The sequence below is a fragment of the Ahaetulla prasina genome, chromosome 4, assembly GCF_028640845.1.
Source record: "Ahaetulla prasina isolate Xishuangbanna chromosome 4, ASM2864084v1, whole genome shotgun sequence".
Lineage (NCBI taxonomy): Eukaryota > Metazoa > Chordata > Lepidosauria > Squamata > Colubridae > Ahaetulla > Ahaetulla prasina.
The window spans coordinates 86,450,565-86,464,829 of record NC_080542.1 but is presented as its reverse complement, the minus strand read 5'-3'; the positions used below and the strand labels follow the sequence as shown (position 1 = coordinate 86,464,829).

The window sequence follows — 14,265 nt, the reverse complement described above, 5'->3', positions numbered from 1 at the left end:
TTGTTGAAGGAGGGAAATGTTTTTTAAAATGTACATTTTCTAGAAATACAGGTTTTTAAAAAATGTATCTATAATACCATTTTGATAAAAGGAGAGATTTTCCGGAGCCTGACTCTCCAGTTACAAGGAGGGGTGGAATTGGTGCAGGGGCTGCCACCAAATCGTTCAGACTTTCATAATACTGTAAATGAAACAACACAATATAATAAATAATTGTTGAGTTAGGTCCAAACATTTACATTCACTTGAATATAAAGCTGTGTTAATCCAAAAATTAGTCTTTTTCATATTAATTTATGTGCATATAAAATATTGGCATTGGCTTAGTTTGCACATAAAGGACCTTGTTAATTAAAGAATTTAAAATTCTGGCTTTGTCTTACACATGAAATTCACTACAGAATGTAAGCTTGTTTTCCCTGCAAGTGGAAGATGAATGACAAATCAAGAAATTCTCTACAGCTAATAGCTTAAATTCAACACTACCAGTTTAAACCAACTTCATATAAATGCATAAGAATATTGCATCACTACATTCTAAATACTAACCATAGCATCAAATGGCATAAAACACCAATGTATTATTTATTAGCTTGGGTTCTCCATTTTTGAATCATTATCCTCAACTGTCTATTTAAGAAAATGTATATGGCCACCCAACTCACTCACAGTGACTGTGGGAATTTTACAAAAATAAAATTCTAATAAATAACAATAAAAAGAAATAACCCTCCACCCCATTATTTTATTGACTGTTTATTGACCCATGGTGACAACACCATTACCCCATGGTGTACCCCGTGGTGTACATTACCCCATGGTGTAACATGGTGTACATTACCGCATGGTGACAACAGTCAATAAAATAAGCCATTTGACGGGCTACATCCACTCTGGATTTCCATTTCAATTCCCAGGCTCATTGGCAAAATCCTATCTTCAGGATCTTGTGAGAGTTTCAAAACGGGGAAAAATCTTATTTCTGCGGGAATGATGTTCCACAGAGAGGGAGCCACCACAGAGAAGGCCTTTTTCTTAGTCCCACTAGTTTTAAATATAACTAGTCTTCAACTTACAAACACAACTGAGCCCCAAATTTCTATTGCTTAATGAGACAGTTGTTAAGTGAGTTTTGTCCCACATTACAACCTTTCTTGCCACATTTGTTAAGTGAATCACTGGAGCTGTTAAATTAATAATCTGGTTAAGTGAATCAGGTTTCCCATTGACTTTGCTTGTCAGAAGATTAGAAAAGGTGATCACATGATCCTGGGACACACAGTTGTTATAAATATGAGTTAGCTGCCAAATGTCTAAATTTTGATCACATGACCATGGAGATGCTACAAAGTCGTGTGAAAAACGGTCATAAGTCCATTTTTTTCATGTTGTAACTTAGAATAATCATTAAACGAACTGTTATAATCCAGGTATACATTCAAGTATCTTTGCACCCTTAATCATCCTTCATACTATACCTATCTTACATTGTGTCAACAACTTACAAAGGGAACACATCTATAGAAACCAAGAAACTCACATTTTCTGTATATGGAGTTACTGTTCCCATATAAAATGATTTTCTGTAAAGCTCATTGTCATTGTGTTTGAAAGACAATAGATTATTGCAATATGACATTCAGTTCAATTTAAATCCCAAAAATCAATGGGGCTTCGAGTCCCTTAATTTGGAATCAGATAATTTCATTTTAGTGGAAAATATTTATTATAAGCCTGCTTAAATTTGTTAACTTGCTAAAAATGTATATTGTCTAAAAAATTCAATGTAACCAAGGATTTGTCAAGTTGATGGATTCTTCATCATGGCTCCAATTAACAAGGTGAATAAAAATCGATGATTTTTTAAAAAATAAAATAAAAATCAGATTTTTTTATTTAAATCAGATTTTTTAATTTAAATTTGATTTATTATTTTTTATCAAATTTAATAAAATGCTTTTGGAGTACAAACCTATCTAAAGATAGCTTTCTATTTAAGATATGTTAACAATTTAATTTATTCAGCATGAAATGGAGCTTAATTATATAGCATGAAGCTGTATATTCTGTAATATTTACATTTTTGGTAAACTCATTCAATGAACCCAAGCTCTGCAAGCTGAGATAACATGCACTGCACTGATGCATTCACACAATTTCACAATAACCATGAGATAAATCATAAAAAAAAATTCAGGAATATTCCTTTATCCCACTGTTTTGCAAATCTATGTACACCACAAACTATGATTCTTTGATGAGAAATTCATCTGTACCACCAGGCTCTAAGTGTGACGAAGAAGGGCAAGCAAGTAAAAATGAAAGTGAAACCTTCTAAGCAGCTTATAAATATAATATTAAAGAGCACCTGTCATTTCAGATCCACCACGAAGCACCAGAAGCACTTGTAAGTGGATATCCACTCATCTAATGCCTGCCAGGTCCCTCACCTTGTTGGGTCACTGCCAGATCACTAGCCATCTCATTAAAATGAATGGGACTGTCAGTGAGTCAACAGTGGGTCAGAGGAGCCGCTGGAGGACAGAGATGACAGTTGCTCTTTAAAAATTATGATTTAAATCGAGTTGATTTAAATCGAGCCTTTTTACTAGTGATTTAAATTGTGATTTAAATTGACTCTATTTAAATCAAATCCACCCTGCCAAATAAATAAATAAACAAAGGATATACTAAAAATTAATATTATGCAACTGCTGCTCTTTTCAACTATGGTCCATAAATACAAAGTATGCTATTACATTTTATTCCAGAAAGTTTCAGCACTTAAAATTCCATCTGCATAATCTACTGCTGCCCAGTGAAGTATTTTGCATTATCTCAGTAGTCAGATAAATAAACTAAAGTTACACCATGGCAGTTTATTTCCAAAGAGAGAAACAGCAACCATATCCACAAATTTTTAATACAGAATTATTAGCATCAATTCCCAAACCAAACCTGTCATCTATATAAGATTTGAAAGCCTCCGATATTATTCTCAAATCTGTTTTTTCTATATTTTCAACAATGAAAAAGAAAAAATCCCAAACATTTTATGCATTTCCTTCTAGGAGAGGATATGAACTTACTTTGTCAAATCCTAGTTCACATGTTGAATTAGATGCCTGCTGGAAAGCCTCCATTTGTTCTTGTTCATCATGTGCATCCCATAGCAAGTCTCCAAACAGTTCCTCTTCAGGAACTGAAGAGTCACCATTATCAGCCACATCTTTCTTTTCTATATGTGAAACTTCACAGACCAATATATCCTATATGAGAATAGAAGCAAAACTTATGAAAACATCATTATTCTTCTTTAAGGACAGTTTCTAAAAAGACAATATTTTAGACCCTCGATTCTTCTCCAGCATGAAAAAAGGTCTCCTGGCAATTTATTCACATATAAGATGACTATGGAACTTCCTTGGAGAAAAAAAAAGAATTTTTAGTAGACAATATTGTTTACTATATGATACACTTGTTAAAAGAGGGAAGATGTTGCTCAATGTGGAACTATTGTACCATCCATACAACCAAGTAATTTTGTATCCTTATTGTATTCAATAGTAACAAAAACCAAAATTAACCAAGGATTACCTTAGCTGTCATCTTACACATTCCTGGAACAGAAAATTCTGTATTTTAACACTATACTAACTATGGTATACCAGAAACTAAAGCATTAGGTTATAAATATTTTTAAACCTTCAGAAAAACCTTCATACTGAATAACATGTAGATAAACTACTTTCAAAATATTGACAGATACTCATGTTTTTGAAAGATAAGTATTAAAGTGATCTAGTCAAACATCAGATAGCATAAACTAGCCAATAGGCATTTAGCATAAGCTGCTTTTTAGGATAATTATATTGACAATGGTATTTGAATTTGCAAATGCTTTCATACTATCCATGCTTTATATGAAGATTTAAAATATTTTAGATGTGAAATTCAAAAGCATAATTAAATGTTCTGACATGAAAACAGAGTCAAGAAATCTAAGTAAATGTGCTACAATTAAAAAAGAATTATTGTATTTTTTGGCATATAAGACACACCTTTTTACCCCCAAAAAGAGGGTGAAAATCTGGCTTCGTCTTATATGCCAAATATAGCCCCGCCCACCCGCCACCCCCCAACCTTCAGAGGTTGTCGGCCAAAAATTCTATGTGTGGAAAGTGGCTGCTGTTTCGGCATCAACATAGCCATGGTAAGAGCGCTCTTTGCGAGCCAGGCTACCCGAATCCTTTTGAAGAAGCGGCGATAACACTTGGCTCTAGGACAGCCAACAGGCCTCCCCTCCAGCTCGTGGAGCATGGGTGCACCTAGTGTAGTTACAGCCGCAGTGACTGGCCTAGAAACTATACTAGGCCGTAGGTTTCCAGACGCTGCCACATTTCTTCCCTGAGGGGAAGAAGAGGGGTTGATGGGTATGGTAACATTCTTCAAGCGGTCAAGGTCGGATTGTGTTCGCATCTGCAGGAGTGGCAAGAAGAGGTTTCGAATAAAGTGGAAGAACGTTGGACCATGTGACTGGCAAAGGGGTTAGGGGGGTGGGACTCTTGGGGTTTGTATAACTGGGGAAAAGAATCCAGAAGTTTCAGTTTTGGAATTTCACTCATCGTGTGCCAGTTTCCTTATACTAATAAAGAACTTTGAAAGACAATGGCTTCAGAGTTTTTTTCATGCAGAAGAGGTTTTTACCTTGACACTATTCCAAAACTCAAAACTTTCTTTGGCTTTACGGTACCCTCTCCTCCGCTCTGGGTTCCCATTAGGGGGTGCTGGGCCCCAGCCTCCGTAACCTCCACAGTGGTGTGAAGACCCAGTGAAGATGGAAAGCCAGCAAGCAGAAACCCTTGAAGGGGCAGTGGGGCTGGAATCTGAGGACTTGGTCGAGATCACCTTCTTCCCATCGGAAGATGTGACTCAAAAGCCTGAAGTTGTGGAACCTGCGCGTCAGCTTGGTGCACGGCCTAAAGACTCTGATTCATGGGCAAGCTGTCGCTCCGGACAAACCCCTCCCCATCAATTGCAAGAAGTGAGATCCCTGGGAGAAAACATTTCCCCAGAGCGGAATGGAGAGCCCCCTCCCTCTTCTCAATCTCAATGGAGGACAGTAAAAACTGGAGAATCGGGAGAGTCACTGGATTGGGGCTTGAGAAACCCCCTAAAATCGCAATACCTATTGGACCTCCTGGAGACTTTTGAGCGTTTGGAAGTGAGGCCTCGCATAAGCTCAGCTCACCTCCCTCGAGAGCCATTGAATTTAGCTCAGCCTAAATTCATCTTCCCTCCCAGCAGAGAGGGGAAAATTACTGAAGCTCAAAGCCATTCCGACGAACGCAGGAGGCCCTCCCTTCCCTCCTTCACACAGCAGGGAGTTCAGGCAGCACCAGTGACTTGGGGGGAACCGCAACCCCCCCCAATTGACTTTTCCCACTAGCCAAGGCCTACACTACCTCCTGCTGCTTCTATTCCTCCCGGTTGGGCATTTTATCCTGGACAACGATGGATCCAATACCAATGGCAACCAGCGGGTTCAGCCCCTTTCTTTCCTGGGGGCCCCCAGCCAGGTTTTGCCACACCAGCTGAAGCATTTCAAGGACTTTCTTCTCAGCAGCCGGGGGGATTCCACCCCCCTTTACAACTCTGCAACCAGCCATGGTGGCTTCAACCCTCCCCCCGCAACAGGCGTTTTTACAGCTATCAGCAATAGCCATCCCACAAATTCCTCAACCGCAAGCAGGCCAGCTAAACCCACCTCCACCCCTTCTCCCAGCTCCTCCTGCGTTCAAAGCAACCTTTGATGGGAATCCACACCACTTGGCTTACTTCCTCAGGAGAATTGAGGCTTACTTTAAACAATATATACATCAATACCCATCAGAAAAAAGCCTAATCAACACCATCTCGGATGTTATGAACGTCGGGCTAGCCCACTAGTTCAACTAGTGGGCGCCTGGGAAAGGGTGGCCGCTGAGGCTTTGGACCGCGTCGTGCCTTTGCGGCCTCTGACCTGGCGCTGGTCTCGACTGGCTCCTTGGTATTCTGAGAGTGAGAGAGATGAAACGCCAGAAAAGACGCCTAGAGAGTGGTTGGAGGGCCAGCCATTTCGAATCCGACCGGACACTAGTAAGGTCTCATATTCAGACCTACTTAGTAGCGATAAGAGAAACAAAACATGAGTATTTTTCCATTCTTATTGCATCGGCAGAGAATTGCCCAGCCGCCCTGTTTAGGGTGACCCGCTCCCTCCTCCATCTGGGAGCACAGGAGGACCCCTTGCAAGGGCGTGCTGAGGATATTGGACAATATCTGCACAATAAAATTGCTCAGATTCGGGAGGGTTTGGACTCTGACTGGGTGTCAGGCCTGGAAACCATACTAGGCCTTAGGTTTCCAGACGCTGCCACATTTTTCCCCTGAAGGGAAGGAGGGGGGTTGAGGGGTATAGTAACATTCTTCGAGCAGTCAAGGTTGGATTGTGTTCATATCTGCAGAAGGAGTGGCAAGAAGAGGTTTCGAATAAAATGGAAGAACGTTGGACCATGTGACCGGCAAAGGGATTGGGGGGGTGGGACTCTTGGGGTTTGTATAACTGGGAAAAGAATCCAGAAGTTTCAGTTTTGGAATTTCACTCATCGTGTGCCAGTTTCCTTATGCTAGTGAAGAACTTTGAAAGACAATGGCTTCTGAGTTTTTTTATGCAGAGGAGGTTTTTCTGGAACCTTGACATTGGGTGGATTCAGGTAGGATGACGGAGATAGGTCTTGAGGATGTTATCTGGAAAGAGTTTGATATAGTTGTTTCTGAAGACATGGACAGGATACTGGGAGGCTGAACACGACCACATGTTTATTGGACCTGTGTCCCTCCTGGCTGGTATTGACAACCTGGGAGGTTACACGAGGCTGGCTTCAGGAATTGTCAATGCTTCCTTGACAGAGGCCATCTTCCTGCCACCTTGAAAGAGGCCGAGTGAGGCCTCATAAGCTCAGCTCACCTCCCTCGAGAGCCATTCCTAAATGGCTAAATTCATCCTCCCTCTCAGCAAAGTTACTGAAGCTCGAAGCCATTCCGATGAACGCAGGAGGCCCTCCCTTCCCTCCCTCACACAGCAGGGAGCTCAGGCAGCACAATTGACTTGGAAGGAACCGCAACACCCTCAATTGACTTTTCCCACCAGCCAAGGCCTACGCTACCTCCTGCTGCTTCTATTCCTCCCGGTTGGGCATTTTATCCTGGAAAGGGATAGGTCCAATACCAATGGCAACCAGCGGTTTAAGCACCTTTCTTTCCTGGGGGGCCCCAGCCAGGTTTTGCCACACCAGCTGAAGCATTTCAAGGACTTTCTTCTCAGCAGCCGGGGATTCCACCCCCCTTTACAACTCAGCAACCAGCCATGGTGGCTTCAACCTCCCCGCAACAGGCGTTTTACAGCTATCAGCAATAGCCATCCCACAAATTCCTCAACCGCAAGCAGGCCAGCTAAACCCACCTCCACCCTTCTCCCAGCTCCTCCTGCGTTCAAAGCAACCTTTGATGGGAATCCACACCACTTGGCTTACTTCCTCAGGAGAATTGAGGCTTACTTTAAACAATATATACATCAATACCCATCAGAAAAAAGCCTAATCAACACCATCTCGGATGTTATGAAGGTCGGGCTAGCCCACTAGTTCAACTAGTGGGCGCCTGGGAAAGGGTGGCCGCTGAGGCTTTGGACGCGTCGTGCCTTTGCGGCCTCTGACCTGGCGCTGGTCTCGACTGGCTCCTTGGTATTCTGAGAGTGAGAGAGATGAAACGCCAGAAAAGACGCCTAGAGAGTGGTTGAGGGCCAGCCATTTCGAATCCGACCGGACACTAGTAAGGTCTCATATTCAGACCTACTTAGTAGCGATAAGAGAAACAAAACATGAGTATTTTTCCATTCTTATTGCATCGGCAGAGAATTGCCCAGCCGCCCTGTTTAGGGTGACCCGCTCCCTCCTCCATCTGGGAGCACAGGAGGACCCCTTGCAAGGGCGTGCTGAGGATATTGGACAATATCTGCACAATAAAATTGCTCAGATTCGGGAGGGTTTGGACTCTGACTGGGTGTCAGGCCTGGAAACCATACTAGGCCTTAGGTTTCCAGACGCTGCCACATTTTTCCCCTGAAGGGAAGGAGGGGGGTTGAGGGGTATAGTAACATTCTTCGAGCAGTCAAGGTTGGATTGTGTTCATATCTGCAGAAGGAGTGGCAAGAAGAGGTTTCGAATAAAATGGAAGAACGTTGGACCATGTGACCGGCAAAGGGATTGGGGGGGTGGGACTCTTGGGGTTTGTATAACTGGGAAAAGAATCCGGAAGTTCAGTTTTGGAATTTTACTCATCGTGTGCCAGTTTCCTTATGCTAGTAAAGAATTCTGAAAGACAATGGCTTCTGAGTTTTTTTTATGCAGAGGAGGTTTTTCTGGAACCTTGACATTGGGTGGATTCAGGTAGGATGACGGAGATAGGTCTTGAGGATGTTATCTGGAAAGAGTTTGATATAGTTGTTTCTGAAGACATGGACAGGATACTGGGGAGGCTGAACACGACCACATGTTTATTGGACCTGTGTCCCTCCTGGCTGGTATTGACAACCTGGGAGGTTACACGAGGCTGGCTTCAGGGAATTGTCAATGCTTCCTTGACAGAGGCCATCTTCCCTGCCACCTTGAAAGAGGCCGTAGTGAGGCCTCTCCTCAAGAAGCCCTCCCTGGATCCAGCTGTTTTAGCGAACTATCGTCCCGTATCCAACCTTCGCTTTGTGGCGAAGGTTGTAGAGAGTGTGGTGGCGCGACAACTCCCACAGTACCTGGATGAAACTGCCTATCTCGACCCCTTTCAGTCTGGCTTCCGGCCTGGGTACAGCACGGAGACGGCATTGGTCGCGTTGGTGGATGATCTCTGGAGGGCTTGGGACAGGGATTGTTCCTCTGTCCTGGTCCTATTAGATCTTTCAGCGGCCTTTGATACCATCGACCATGGTATTCTACTTCGCTGGTTGGAGGGGTTAGGAGTGGGGGGCACCGTTCTGCGGTGGTTCTCCTCCTATCTTTCTGACTGGTCGCAGACGGTGTTGGCAGGAGGGCAGAGATAAGCCGCGAAGTGCCTCATATGTGGGGTGCCATAGGGGTCGGTTCTCTCGCCTCTTCTGTTCAACATCTTTGTGAAGCCGCTAGGTGAGATCATCCGTGCTTTTGGGGTGCGATGTCATTTGTACGCTGACGATACTCAGCTATACATTTCCACCCCAAACCATCCCAACGATGCCGTTGAAGTGATGTCCCGGTGTCTGGAGGCCATGCGGGTCTGGATGGGGAGAAACAGGCTTCGACTCAACCCTTCCAAGACTGAGTGGCTATGGATGCCAGCGTCCCGGTATAGCCAACTGACGCCATCGCTGGCTGTTGGGGCGAGTCAATGGCACCCACGGAAAGGGCTCACAATCAACCTCCTGGATGAACGGCTGTCTTTAGAAGAGCATATGACGGCCGTTGCCAGGGGGGCTTTTTATCAGATTTGCCTTATACGCCAGTTGCGTCCCTTTCTCTACCGGGATTCCCTATGCACGGTCACTCATGCTCTCGTCACTTCCCGCCTGCACTACTGTAATGCTCTCTACATGGGGCTCCCCTTGAAGAGCAACCGGAGGCTCCAACTGGTTCAGAATGTGGCCGCGCGGGTAATAGTGGGAGCAACACGAGGCTCCCATGTAACACCTATCCTGCGCGAGCTGCACTGGCTTCCGGTGGTCTTCCGGATGCAATTCAAGGTGTTGGTTATCACCTTTAAAGCGCTCCATGGCATAGGACCGGGTTATCTATGAGACCGCCTGCTGCTACCAATAGCCTCCCATCGACCCATGCGCTCCCAAAAAGGGTGTCTCCTCAGGGTGCCGTCGGTCAAACAAAGTAGGCTGGCGACCCCCAGGGGGAGAGCCTTCTCTGTGGGGGCCCCTGCCCTCTGGAATGAACTGCCTCTGAGGTTACGTCAACTTCCTGATCTCCGGACCTTTCGCCGCGAGCTAAAGACCTTCCTGTTCATCGTGCAGGGCTGGCTTAATGAAGTTTTTTTTTTTTTAGTAAAAAAGTTTTATTTTTACAATCAGGTCAAACAATTAATTCAATGTACAGTTATATACATTTAGTCGGGCCTGCCCAGTCACCACCCCCCTTTTTAACACTCCTCTCTTCTACCTTCTTTTACTATCCAAACCTTCCTCTCCTTCTCTTATCTACATCCTCTCCTCCCTCCACCCTACACCTTCCTTCTCCCTCTTCTACCCCTCTTCCTTCCTCTTCTCCTCTTTCCTACCTCCTACTCTCTTTCTCCTCCCCACCGTTCTAAAATGGTAACTGGGCAGACCCGACCCTACATTAATTATATTTATACATCTTCAATAATCCCTGTACATTAACCATCACTCCATCTCTAGCCTCAACCCCCAATTTCTCCCCATAACCCCGCCCCCACCCGACTTCCCAGAACAAAATGCAGGGTATCAAAACTAACAATCATAATCTAAAATAATTCCTAAATTATAATCTCTAGTCTCTCCACACTTAATCACACTCTCAATTCCCCTCTCCTTCAGAAATATATCTAATACAAAATATTTCCTAAATTTACTCATATGCTATTCGATATTTTTTATCTGATACTTATTCTGAATATAATCAATCCACATTTTCCATTCTAAAATATATTTTTCTTGTGTATAGTCTTTCAAATAAGCAGAGATTTTTGCCATTTCTGCCAGATTTGATACTTTAAGTGTCCATTCTTCAATTGTAGGTAATTCTTCTTTCTTCCAATATTGAGCAATCAAAAGTCTTGCGGCTGTTATTAAGTTCAAAATCAATTTAGTCTCTATAACTGTACAGTCCATAATTATTCCTAGTAAAAAGAATCATGGAGTAAACTTAATCTTCTTTTTCAAAATATTCTGCATAATCCACCATACTTTAATCCAAAATGCTTTAATTTTTTTACAAGTCCACCATATATGGTAATAAGTGGCATCTTCACAATCGCATCTCCAACATTTAGCCTGTACATTAGGATACATACATGACAATTTTTTTGGGTCTATATGCCATCTATAAAACATCTTATAAAAATTTTCTCTCATATTTTGCGCTTGTGTAAATTTAACATTCCTCACCCAAATTCTTTCCCAAGTTTCCAACATTATTGGTTGCTGAAAATTTTGTGCCCACTTAATCATACAATCCTTAACCAATTCAGTCTCTGAGTCTATTTCTACTAATACATTATACAACCTCTTAATATGCTGTTGGCCTTGATCTCTCATTTGTTTTAACAAATTATCCTCAATTTGCCTAACACCTATTTTTTGATCTAATTTCCATCTAGCTTGTAATTGTCCATATTGGAACCATGTATAATTTTTCCCTTCTTCCCCCATCTTTTCTCTAGATTTTAATTGTAATTCCCCCTTTTCCATACAAAGAAGTTCTTTATAGGTAACTACCTCCATTTATTTATTTATTTATTTATTCATATTTTTATACCGCCCTATCTCCCTAGGGACTCAGGGCGGTGTACAGCCATCTAAAAACAACATAAATATACACAGTAAAACATAATCTAAAAAACTTATTAAATAGGCCGAATATTTAAAATAGACATAAATAATAAAACCCCAAGTTAAAACCAAATCTAAAATTTAAACAATTAAAATTTAAGAATCTAGTCCAGTCCTGCGCAAATAAATAGATGTGTCTTAAGCTCGCGGCGGAAGGTCCGAAGGTCAGGAAGTTGACGAAGTCCTGGGGGAAGCTCGTTCCAGAGGGTGGGAGCCCCCACAGAAAAGGCCCTTCCCCTGGGCGTCGCCAGTCGGCACTGCCTAGCTGACGGCACCCTGAGGAGTCCCTCCCTGTGGGAGTGCACGGGTCGGTGGGAGGCATTCAGTGGCAGCAGATGGTCCCGTAAGTAACCCGGCCCTATGCCATGGAGTGCTTTAAAGACCATTACCAAAACCTTGAAGCGCACCCAGAAAACCACAGGTAGCCAGTGCAGTCTGCGCAGGAGAGGTGTTACATGGGAGCCACGAGGGGCTCCCTCTATTACCCGCGCAGCCGCATTCTGAACTAACTGGAGTCTTTGGGTGCTCTTCAAGGGGAGCCCCATGTAGAGACCATTGCAGTAGTCCAAGTGAGAGGTAACAAGAGCATGAGTGACCGTGCATAAGGCATCCCGGTCTAGAAAGGGGCGCAACTGGCGGACCAGGCGAACCTGGTAAAAAGCTCTCCTGGAGACGGCCGTCAGATGATCTTCGAAAGACAGCCGTCCATCCAGGAGAACGGCCAAGTTGCGTACCCTCTCCATTGGGGCCAATGACTCACCCCCAACAGTCAGCCGAGGCTGCAGCTGACTGTACCGGGATGCCGGCATCCACAGCCACTCCGTCTTGGAGGGATTGACTTTGAGCCTGTTTCTCCCCATCCAGACCCGTACGGCTTCCAGACACCGGGACAGCACCTCGATAGCTTCGCTGGGGTGGTCCGGTGTGGAAAAGTACAGCTGGGTGTCATCAGCGTACAGCTGGTACCTCACACCGAAACCACTGATGATCTCACCCAGCGGCTTCATGTAGATGTTGAACAACAGGGGCGAGAGAATCGACCCCTGAGGCACCCCACAAGTGAGGCGCCTCGGGGCCGACCTCTGCCCCCCCGTCAACACCGTCTGCGACCGATCGGAGAGATAGGAGGAGAACCACCGATAAACGGTGCCTCCCACTCCCAATCCCTCCAACCGGTGCAGCAGGATACCATGGTCGATGGTATCAAAAGCCACTGAGAGGTCTAATAGGACCAAGGCAGAGGAACAACCCCTATCCCTGGCCCTCCAGAGATCATCCACCAACGCGACCAAAGCCGTCTCAGTGCTGTAACCGGGTCAGAAACCGGACTGGAACGGGTCTAGATAGACGGTTTCCTCCAGGTACCGAGGTAGCTGACATGCCACCACACTCTCTACAACCTTCGCCGCGATATATATCTTTTGATATATATTTATATTTTCTATCATGTGTCTCGGGATTGCCCATATTGGAATCTTTCCATCTAATTTATATTGATATTTCCTCCAAACCCTCAATAATGCATTTCTAATTATATTATTTTTAAATATTTTATCTACTTTCTTATCATATAATAAATAGGCATGCCATCCATATAACAAACCATAACCTTCTATATTCAAAACTCTTTCCTCAGTTAAATTAATCCAATCAGTAATTAATGATAAGACAACTGCTTCATAATACAATTTTAAGTTAGGCATTTTAAGACCCCCCCTTTCCCTTGTATCCTGCATTATTTTTAATTTTATTCTTGGTTTTTTGCCCATCCATACAAATTTATTAATCCCCTTTTGCCATTCCTGTAATTTAATATCATTCTTAAGCACCGGTATCATTTGAAACAAAAATAAAAACCTGGGCAAAACATTCATTTTTATAGCCGCTATTCTTCCCAGCAAAGATAGTTGTAACTTCTTCCAACTCTCCATTTCTTTCCATACCTTCTGCCATAATACCTCATAATTATATTTATATAATTTAACATTTGAAGTTGTAATATATATTCCTAAATATTTAACCTTTTTAACAATTTCAAAACCTGTAGTTCTTTCTAACTCTTCTTTTTGTTGTATATTCATATTTTTAGTTATCATCTTTGTCTTTTGCTGATTCACCTTAAATCCAGATACTTTGCCATACTGACCAATTATATCTTTTAAACCAGTAACTGAGTATATTGGTTGAGATACAGTAACAACCAGGTCATCTGCAAAAGCTCTTAATCTGTAATCTTGATGTTTAACTCTAATTCCCTTTATTCGATCGGAACCACGTATTTTATTCAGAAGAATTTCTAAAGTTAAAATAAAAAGTAATGGGGACAAGGGACATCCCTGTCTTGTCCCTTTCCCAATTTTAAAAGTTTCTGTTAACCCACCATTTACTATTATTTGTGCTGTTTGCTTCTGATATATTGCTTTGATTGCATGGATAAAATAATCCCCAAATTGCATTTTTTCTATTACTTTGAACAAAAACTGCCAATCCAATCTATCAAAAGCTTTTTCAGCATCCAAAAAAAGTAATGCCGCTGAGACTTGGTTGTTTCGTTCCAAATATTCAAGTAAATTTACGATTTGCCTCACATTATATCTCATCTGCCTACCCTTAATAAATCC

The 14,265-nt window shown here is 42.9% G+C and overlaps 1 protein-coding gene across 7 annotated transcripts in view; it reads right to left on the bottom strand.

Moving 5' to 3' along the window:
• Nucleotides 1-14,265, bottom strand: part of NPHP3 (nephrocystin 3) — a 174,403-nt gene that overhangs the window by 121,126 nt on the left and 39,012 nt on the right. For all 7 annotated transcript variants that reach the window (XM_058181006.1, XM_058181007.1, XM_058181008.1 and 4 more), the window contains exons 9-10: nucleotides 3,090-3,269; nucleotides 78-181 (exon numbers count right to left, since the gene is read on the bottom strand). In XM_058181006.1, coding sequence (XP_058036989.1) covers nucleotides 78-181; nucleotides 3,090-3,269 — 284 coding nt within the window. The remainder of the gene's footprint in view (nucleotides 1-77; nucleotides 182-3,089; nucleotides 3,270-14,265) is intronic.